At 37.6% G+C, this 10,431-nt stretch overlaps 1 protein-coding gene across 1 annotated transcript; it reads right to left on the minus strand.

The window, feature by feature from the left end:
* Window positions 1-1,662: 1,662 nt before the first annotated feature.
* On the minus strand, window positions 1,663-10,005 carry LOC135848218 (uncharacterized). Its single transcript, XM_065368051.1, has 6 exons — window positions 9,867-10,005; window positions 9,320-9,744; window positions 9,210-9,233; window positions 8,715-8,927; window positions 7,747-7,914; window positions 1,663-2,338 (listed from the first exon to the last, which is right to left on the minus strand). Exons 1-6 carry the CDS (start codon window positions 9,949-9,951, stop codon window positions 1,820-1,822), a joined length of 1,434 nt encoding a protein of 477 aa, XP_065224123.1. The 5' UTR covers window positions 9,952-10,005; the 3' UTR covers window positions 1,663-1,819.
* Between the last annotated feature and the right edge of the window lie 426 nt (window positions 10,006-10,431).

A 10,431-nucleotide genomic window follows, 5' to 3' on the forward strand; every position in this document is an offset into this window, starting at 1 on the left:
GCGTATTGAAATTAGTTTGCAGAATTAATTTCGGCTTTCCAATTCCATCTGATGAAATTTTGTGGGAATTTCGAGTTTCAAAAATCTGCTGGAGGCTCCAGAACTGCTCAAAACGGTTTAAAACAGTTTCCAATCGGTTTGGCAGGTCGAAAATAGGGTATCTCCCAAATTTCAGCTTTCTAGGTCAATTTGGTAAAATTTTGAGTTTTTCAAAATTTGATTTTTGTAACATTAATTTTTATGAAAGAATTCGGTTATTTTGATCTCAACATTTTTCAAATTTAGTGGTTTTCTCAAAAGTATAACTCCTTGGAATAGAGCCAAATCGACCCGAGCGGAGCGAGGGTAAAATCTTTGAAAAATTTGTAGTCCGCAAAGTACATAGAGTAATATCAATTTTAATGTAAAAATTTGTTTTTTTTTTTCTGATCTCAGCTTTTTTTCAAAATTTATCAATGGTTTCGTGAAATTTCAAGTATGAAGAAGAAAACCAAATTGGCCCGAGTGAATCAAGATCAAAAGTTTTGGAAAATATGTGACTGGAAGTTGAAAAGTAAAGAACATTAAAATTCGTTTTTTTTTATATCAACTTTTAAAAAAATTCTATCATGTCCGATGCAAAATGACCGCATATCTGGATGTACCAATTAGTATAATTATAATACAATAGAACCACAGGGGTTAAAAACTGTATCTGAATATTCGATGCGAAATGACCACGAATATCCCAAAAGATGTATTCGAATGTCCGGAGCAAAAGAAAACTTGTATGATTAGGGGTTCCAAAACATACCTTAGTTTTGATGAATATTGAAACCAATGGAAAGTACAACTACGTGGCTAGGGTGGTCCTTATATTTGAAGTTGGGGTTTTTTCCGCTCCCACCCCCTAAAGTGGTGACCTCGGGTGAGAAAATAATTCCCTATTTTTTATTTTTTCCATTTTCGAAAAATTCGGGCTGCGGTGGGCCCCTCAATTTTCAAAAATTTGTGAAAAACCTAATTCAAAGAAAAATTTTCGAAATTTTAAAATTTCGAGTTCCATCATCTCTAGAAGGTCCTTTTTGTGTAAAGCCTCTCATGGCGAGTTTACCCCCCCCCTCCCTCCCATGAAAACCAAGCTGACCTCCCGAATAGCTGAAATTTGTATATTATGTGAAATGTCCTAAAATTGGTTGTTTTTGGTCTTTCCTCCTTCCAACCCCACAAAGTGGTGTCCTTTGGTGAGAAAATAATCCCCATTTTTTATTTTTTCCATTTTCAAAAAATTCGGGTTGCGGTGGCCCCCCCCCCCCCATTTTCAAAAATTTGAATAAAAAACCAATTCAAAGAAAAATTTTAAAAATTTCAAAATTTCGAGTTCCATCGTCTCTAAAAGGTCCCTTTTGAGTAAAATAGACTCTCATGACGATTTTAGCCCCCTCCCATGAAAACCAAGCTGACCCCTGTAAGCGCAAACATCCAAACGGACATTCGGATACACCTTTTGGGGTATAGGCGATCAAATCGCAAACTATGAATTTTTTCTGTTCCACCCTACTGTGAATTATTTATACCGAGCAGTCGATTCGAAATCAAGAATTACTTGTACCTAGTTCATCAGATTTAAGTAATGAAAAAATAATTCAAAATTAATTTCAAAATGAAAATTAAACACAAGAAAATTTGCCAAGCTATATTAATAGGTAATTTACCTTACGAATAAGAATGAAACTTATTGATAATACGAATTTTACATTTATGAAACGATGTCATCGTTCGTTTTTTACATAGAAAGTTATTCTTCTCTATCCTCGTCTTTCGCTATTGCGACCACTGGTCATGCAGGTTGAAAACTTATATTCCCAGCAATTTTCTCGTCAATTTTTCTCACAGTATCCATAAAGGATTTCTCGTTTAAGAAATCGATAATATCGATCTTTTTGGAGGATTTTGTACCGGATGACCCTTGTCCATCTCTAGAATTCGTCTCGGTTTCATTTATTTCAAATGTAAAATCTAAATTTCCGTTGATCTCGATGTCGGGCAAGTTCAGTAGATCCAATGTAGGATTATGGACTGGATCGTGCATCGAACACGTGTACGTACAGCCCCCATTTTCGTATTTTTTCATTTTACGATTTGCCTCGCATAAATACTCTTCGTCTTCGCCGCATTCCCTCTGTGTATGCTGGGTTACTAAAATGATGGCTTTTCCGGAATCATCCTTTATAATTCTCCAAAATGACTCGATAAGAATTGTGAATCCACACAATTTTTTAAAGCAACCGACTGGACCTGTATCATTTGCTATACGTGTTTGATGTGTGCCTGAATACAGAGTCAGTTGTTTGTCGTTCTGAAAAGGTAAAAAGTACATACCCTGTATACTTAATATACCTATATGTAAGTAAGTACGGTATGTTATTTATAAATTTTCTAATTGTAATCTAGGCGAATCAGCATTTAAGAAAACTTTCCTCCACCCCAGTCATGTAAAATCGCGTACACACCACGGGAGCTAATAAAGAATGCCTCAAAGCACATGTGTAACGCCCCCGCCTTCGGCTCGGGCATTAATTACATGCGTCCTGAGACGTTCTTTATTTTACCTCCCTTGATGTGTAATATACTATTACGTAGCCAAGATTTCTTTGCGGGAAATTGTCGAGGGTGACCCCCTGAATAATTACGGAGAGTTCCCACCCCGTACCCCTCTTGCTAATTTTTTTATGGGGGGCTGAACCCCCCCAAAATGAGTTTTTCGCAGGTTTCTCCTCAGGGGTTGATTTTACGTCGAAAACAGCTCAGTACTTTTTTGTTCTACGTCAAATTTCCGATCTAGTGATACATCAACTGTCCTTCTACCCTCAAGAGGGTGGGGCTAAAACCATTCAAATGAAAGGGGTTTTCTAAAAAACACAAAAAACTATCGGCGCATAGGAGGGGTGAAATGGCCGCCGAGAGCGTTCGGGTTGATACTAGCATGTAAGGTGGGTACCATCGAGAAACTACCGCGTGAGAAATTTCAGATCCACGCCGCCTGACCTTTTTTGGGGAACCCCCCTTTTTTGAAATTCCAATAACACAGTTCTCAGCTTCATTTCAACCGATTTTGGAATTTTTCTGGAAGATATGTACGAGGTACATTCAAAAAGTAACGTCCGTTTCGCGCATAAAAAATTTATTAATAAAGATGAAGAAAAACGGTTTGAAAATTCAAAATCTACTGACCCACAGTGGGCTGTGAGCACCCTCAAAACGATGAACTCTAAAACAATGGTACAATGATATCCTCCCTTATGTTTTTGGGGTCGCAGAATACGAATTTGACAATATTTTTTTTGTAGGGGTGGGGGGTGAAGGGGGCGAAAAATTCAAAATTTGACTATAATGATGTGTGATATGTCGAAATGTATGTTTTTGAGGGTGTAGATCACGAATCTGACAATATTTTTTTCGTAGAGGTCAATGGTGGGGGCTGAGGGGTGAAAATGGTTAAAAATTCAAAATTTGAGTATAATGATGTGTGATATGTCGAAATGTATGTTTTTGAGGGTGTAGATCACGAATCTGGCACTATTGAATCTGGCACTATTTTTTTCGTAGGGGTGAATGGTGGGGGATGAAGAGGGTGAAAAATTCAAAATTTGACCATAATGATGTGTGATATATCGAATTGTATGTTTTTGAGGGTGTAGATCACGAATTTGACAATATTTTTCTCGTAAGGGTGAATTGAAGGGAATGAAGGGGGTGAAAACGGCGAAAAATTCAAAATTTGACCATAATGACGTGTGATATGTCAAAATGTACGTTTTCGAGGGCGTAGAAGGGGTGAAGGGTAGGGGATGAAGAATTTTCTGTTGGGGAGCCGTCAAAGTCCCTGGAAGAAAAAATTTGTAACATTTAAACAAAATTCGCCATGATTTTTCACTATAATTGACTATTGTGGTCGCCGGAGCATTTTGGAGCAAAAATGGCAATTGACATCTTGAAATACACCATCTTAAGTATTACTAGCCGCTGGAATTTCCCGTGCATCTACGTGCAAAAATTTGTTCTATTCCTATTTATGAAGCAGAGTAGGCAAAAAACGGAGTTTCAACGTAAATTATACCTCTATAATTACTTTATAACAACTAAAATCGAGTAAATTGATGAAAATTACTCACTTTTAGTTGAATTATTCATATTCGGTACATTTCGACATATCACACATCATTATAGTCAAATTTTGAATTTTTAACCATTTTTACCCCCTCAGCCCCCACCATTGACCCCCACGAAAAAAATATTGCCAGATTCGTGATCTACACCCTCAAAAACATACATTTCGACATATCACACATCATTATATTCAAATTTTGAATTTTTCGCCCCCTTCACCCCCTCGCCCCCCACCCCTACAAAAAAATATTGTCAAATTCGTATTCTGCGACCCCAAAAACATAAGGGAGGATATCATTGTACTATTGTTTTAGAGTTAATTGTAAGTTTTTGAATTACGCCCGTTTTGAGGGTGCTCACAGCCCACTGTGTGACCTTCCTTTACTTTTCAACATAGTCACCAAAATTATACATACATTTATCCCAATTTAGGAGGAGTTTATCGATATCGTTGCAATGAAATTCCGTGCCCAAGTTTCATAAGCGCAAAAGCGTTTTCTGTTGCAGTTCTGCATCATGTAACGTCGTTTTTTGGTGTCAAAAATTTAAGATACGAGGGCTGATCAAAATGTTATTGGACAATCCACATATTTTGGGTATAAAATAATGGTAGCGAGTTCGTAAACATACCGTTGGAAAGAGCAAACTTTCCTCTTTCCAACGAGATAAAAAAAATTTGTGTGCGTTGAAGGACACGCGAGCTAATCCGCTTTAAACGAACCTACCTCGAGACCAGTCTGCGAATTTTGGGTTTGTTGTTAGAGTAGCCCGCGAGTTCGAAGTTCAACTGCGGTTGAATAAATAGTTTTTCAAGTATTTTAATGTTATGAATGCAGTATATGGGAACTCTATTAAACGTGTGACAGTGCATTTTCGGTAAAAAAAATTTTTTTAATGGTTTTGAAAGTGTCGAAAACAATGAAAATGGTGGTTGGCCTGTCACATCTTGAAGTCCGGAAAACACAGGCTAAAATAATCCTGGCGAGTTCGTTAATATGTCGCTGGAAAGAGCAAACCTTCCTCTTTCCAACGAGATAAAAAAAAATTGTGTGCGTTGAAGGACACGCGAGCTAATCCGCTTCAAACGAACACATCCTCGAGACCAGTGTGCAAAATTTTGTGTTTGTTGCAATGTTGTCGTTTAGAGCAATGTGCGAGTTCGAAATATTGCTCAAAAGGGGGAATATTTTGAGGGGGATATTAATTTTGACTCCAATGTTCGCCGTAGACTTGTTGAATACAATTTTTGAGCGCTTTTTGTACGTTTTTTTTCACTAAATCAAAAATTCGCAGAACACACCTGAGGCACCTCCCTTCAAACCGCTACAGTTTGGGAACCCCTTCACATAGAAACCCCGTTGTACGCTTGTTTTGTAGAGGAAGGTTTGCTCTTTCCAACGGTATGTTTACGAACTCGCTACCATTATTTTAAACCCAAAATATGGGATTGTCCAATAACATTTTGATCAGCCCTCGTAGACAAAAACGGTTTGAAAATTCGAAATCTACGATCTTTTCTCTATCTTTCAACGTGGGTACCAAAGTTTTTTATGAATTTAAAGTGATCAATTGAACGCACTCTTTCTTGGGCACAAATTGATAATAGAGCATTCATTGTCACCCCGCGTATTAAATGAACTACAACGTGTACAGGGATGGTTAGTAGGTCAAAAGACGCGGAAAGGTTCAAGCTTTCCTCTCCTGCTTCAAGATTCCAGTTTCATGCCATAGAACTCAAGTAATAGTCAAAAAGGACGCCACTTTTTGAACCTACCTCGTATATCCTCAGTAGGTATCCCCACAAAAATTATCAACCCCTTCCCCTCATATTAACACCTCAAAATGGTGTTTTTTTTTCATTTTTTTATGGCTATTTACAATCAAGATTGAGAGGTACAATTTTGGAAACACATTTTTTGGATGTATTTGTGGCTCCCAAACATTGTATACTATATTAGAAATTTTTGCTTTGGTGTGCCGTGGTGGAAACTTGGAATAATGTATCTTAGGGGGGTGGGGGTGAAATGGGAATTTTGAAAAAAAAAATAACCATTAGTGAGCAGGGTATCGTTTTCATATGATTCGATACCGCTGAGCACGAATATGATCTCAGATTTTCTGCTACACTCACCTAGCCCTCTCCAGAGCCACTCAGTCGCTCCCCCCCCCCCAATTTTCACTATTTTTGAAATAAATATTATTTTGATGACATGACATTTAAGTGTCGTTTTCACATGATTCGATACCGCTGAGCACGAATACGACTTCAGATTTTCGGTTGCACTCATCTAGCCCCCTCCAGAGCCCCTTGGCCTCCTCAGTTTTTATTATTCTTCCTCGAGGATTGATTTCACATCTGAAATAGCTCGGTAATTTTGTTCTACATAAATTTTCTACAAATTTTGTTCAAGAGAAGAGTGGGAGGGGTGATCTTGATTTTCACGATGTCATAATTCGTACTATTACAGAGAGGGTTACTGGCTTATCGCTATATTTATATCTGAAAACCCAATTTTCAGAGACCTCATTCCCCTTCCATATGGTCGGAGGAAGAAAAGTTGGTGGACAAAATTTGTAGGAAATTTGACGTAGAAAAAATTTACCGAGCTATTTCAGATGTGAAATCAATCCTCGAGGAGGAATAATAAAAACTGAGGAAGCAAAAGGGCTCTGGTGGGGGCTAGATGAGTGCAACCGAAAATCTGAAGTCGTATTCGTGCTCAGCGGTATCGAATCATATGAAAACGATACCCTACTCATTGATAGTAATTTTTTTCAAAATTCACATTTCACCCCCCACCCCCCTAAGATACATTATTCCAAGTTTCCACCACGGCACACCAAAGCAAAAATTTCTAATATGGTATATGATGTTTGGAAGCCACAAATACATCCAAAAAATGTGTTTCCAAAATTGTACCTCTCAATCTTAATTGTAAATAGCCATAAAAAGATGAAAAAAACACCATTTTGAGGGGTAAATATGAAGGGAGGGGGTTGAAAATTTTTGTGGGGACACCTACTGAGGATATACATAACTTCCAGAACAATTTCAAAATCGGTTGAAATGAAGCTGAGAACTGTGTTATTGGAATTTCAAAAAACGGCGGTTCCCCAAAAAGGGGAGGCGGCGTGGATCTGAAATTTCTCACGCGGTAGTTTCTCGATGGTACCCACCTTACATGCTAGTATCAACCCGAACGCTCTCGGCGGCCATTTCACCCCTCCTATGCGCCGATAGTTTTTTGTGTTTTTTTAGAAAAGCCCTCTCATTTGAATGGTTTTAGCCCCACCCTCTTGGAGGTAGAAGGACAGTTGATGTATCACTAGATCGGAAATTTGACGTAGAACAAAAAAAAGTACTGAGCTGTTTTCGACGTAAAATCAACCCCTGAGGAGAAATCTGCGAAAAACTCATTTTGGGGGGGTTCAGCCCCCCATAAAAAATTAGCCAGTGGGGTACGGGGTGGTAACTCTCTGGAATTATTCAGGGGGTCACTCTCGACAATTTCCCGTAAAAAAATCTTCGCTAGGTAAAAATGTTTTTTTTTGCGATTTTTCACCTAATTCGCCTAGATTATTGGTGAAAAAACTTACTTTTTTGCTGTACAATCGAATGAAAAAGTCAGCTCTGATCACGCCCTTGAATAAATCCTCGTTTTTGGTGATGGGAGTGTAATTGAAAAGAAACTTGGTGGTTCGTTCCCATGACCTGATTGGCATGTCGTCAGTTTCAACAAACTGGTATGCGTAATACTCGTTTATCTGTTTTTGCAAAAAGATTCAGACTTATCATTATCATCATTAATATGTTAAGGGTTCATCTCGTTGGATTTGCAGAATTCGGAATGTTTAAAAATGCATACTCGCACTTTAAAAATTTTCGTGCTAATTTAATCAATTTTTATTTACCTATTTTATTTTGCACAATTTTGTTGACATTGTACCCTTATTTTTCTTTATTCTCAGTAATATTTGTTAGTTCTTATTTTTAGTACTCACATTTTACAAAATTTCTGCATACTTACCTACTTAATAAATTTTTGGACTGGTCTTGAAAAATTTTTCATTGTTACAAAATTTCAGTGACATTTTTTCGTCAGTTTTTCATTTTTAACTACTTTATTTGAGACCATTGATGGGAAGGTAGCAAGTACTCATTCTGAAGTAATTTCATATTCATATGAAGAATTTCAGAATTCCAGTAAGTATACTCGTATTTTATCAATTTCTTGGGCCTTTTGAAACAATTTTTTACGATGCTGAGTGACTTCAGTGCGTTTTCGACGTGGATAAAGGACAGAAATAGCTCAAAACGACCCTCGTTAGGGGTTGTGACGTTATTGGATACATTTTTCATGCATTAAAAGTGGAAGCGTACACCGGTTTCACCCAGACACCCCAAATTCGTGTTCAGCGTATCAAAAAAAAAAAAAAAAAAACTGTAGGTATACCAAAATTCAGCTTGTTATCAAACTTTTTCCTATATGGAATTCTAATCTTCCTGGACTAAACAACGAAACTCGAGTAAGTATTCGTGCATTAGATAAGAGAATACTGTTTACCTGGTATTTTAATGGCTTTATCGTTTTTAAATTTTCATCCAAATACGATACAAGATTGTCACTCCAAGGATACAACTCGGGAAGTTCTTTTATTTCACGCTGAAACAGCAGGCTGGGTGCTTCGATTCGATGAATGGAATATAGTGTTGCTCCTTTACCTTTGGCACTTAAATGGCATATTTTGTATACTGGTAAAAATTGAATATCTTGCACCTGCAATCAATTTGACTTTTAAGAAACAGACATTGGAAAGTCATTTCCTCGTTAGTGGACTGGATGTCCTGCAACTTGTACAAGCACAGAGCGTAGCGAATTTATCCAGCCTCCCCCCCCCCGCCGCATAGCTGGGATTTATACTCGTAAAGTTGTATAGATGGCGGCGATTTTTCTGCTGCCTATGTGTAGTTAGTTACGCAAAAATAGTACATTTTGCTCTTGGATATACGTGAAGATGATTTGTTTTTAAGTCGCTTCTAAATTAACATATCTACTTACCGTTCCTGCGTTGTTGCTTAACACCTTTTAAAAAAAGTTAAAATGTAATTAATTAGAATGCATAAGTTGATAAAAGAAATATGAATATTTCATCCGAGTAGGTATCTCACCGGATATCCGACTTCATACATTTCTGCTTGCGATTCGCTACGAGTACAATGTTTCCTTTTGCTTTCGTTCTCTTCCTTTTGGATTTTTTTAATCGACGGTATCATACGTTCTTTACATTCGGAATCTCTACGATCAGATGTATATTCAATGAGGGTAAATAGTCTGCTTTCACTAGACGTTGCATCATGTTGTAGCCATTGTTGTTCTACTTCTAAATAATATGGGGGACATGCTAGCATGAATTTTTCTTCAGGAGCGTCCAAATCATTAGAATCATTGTAATGATAGACAACATAGTCGCGATCTTGTTCGTATTCGCGAGGTGTGGCGAGTCGTAGTTTTGTACGAGAAGAATCACCTTCCTTGGTCACAATCACAGCTAATGGCATTCCCGGGTTGTCTTTTTGCAGCAACAGAGCTTCATCTAAATGATGTAAAATTGTATTAATTTAAAGAATTAGGTAGGTAAAAATGTAGGTATCTTATTAATGGAGGGCAATCCGAGGAATGAAAGTAGTAAAATAACAATTTGGCTGTTGGACTTACCTGATGTAGTTTCTTCAATGATGACAAAAATTAACAAGCTCGCGAATATAATCCATTTTAAATGCATCGAGAAATAAGGAGACATAGCGTTGAAGTTCCTGATAGTCTAACAGTCGCAATATACTGGGAATAATCTGTGTTCTGCTGATAGAATTCTTCATGTTTTATGCTCGATCTTGAAAAATGATTCGTAGTACAGCAATACGGAATGAAATCACCGCTAAAATCTGCAGATGTTGTTAATGTTTTCTTAAATGAATCACCGAAGCGATGAATTATCAAATCACTTCGCTTGTTTCATTCGACGCAGCTGCGAGAAACAGCAGATGTCTTCAACATTTTGTTGTTACTATTGATCGACGCAAGCTGTCATTTATTCATCTGTGCCTTTGGAGCCCGTGTAAGGATCTATTGCACCCTCCCCCGGTCGATCCTCCGGGACAATTTTTTTCTTACAAGCCTAAAAGGAACATTTCTAGCCCTGGTCCTAAAAAAAAAGTGACCCCACTTACAAAATGGCGGCCATTCTGATTGACAGGTCAGCCGAAATAGCAGATTTTTCGTT

The sequence above is a fragment of the Planococcus citri genome, chromosome 5 (genome assembly GCF_950023065.1).
Source record: "Planococcus citri chromosome 5, ihPlaCitr1.1, whole genome shotgun sequence".
Lineage (NCBI taxonomy): Eukaryota > Metazoa > Arthropoda > Insecta > Hemiptera > Pseudococcidae > Planococcus > Planococcus citri.

Bases quoted from the DNA above. Each gene is read 5' to 3' on its own strand.
- LOC135848218 (XM_065368051.1), bottom strand. From the start codon at position 9,951: ATGTCTCCTTATTTCTCGATGCATTTAAAATGGATTATATTCGCGAGC. The intron at 8,928-9,209 runs GTAAGTAGATAT...AATTGATTGCAG, and splicing joins TAAGCAACAACGCAGGAACG to GTGCAAGATATTCAATTTTT. The intron at 7,915-8,714 runs GTAAACAGTATT...TTGCAAAAACAG, and splicing joins TAAAGCCATTAAAATACCAG to ATAAACGAGTATTACGCATA.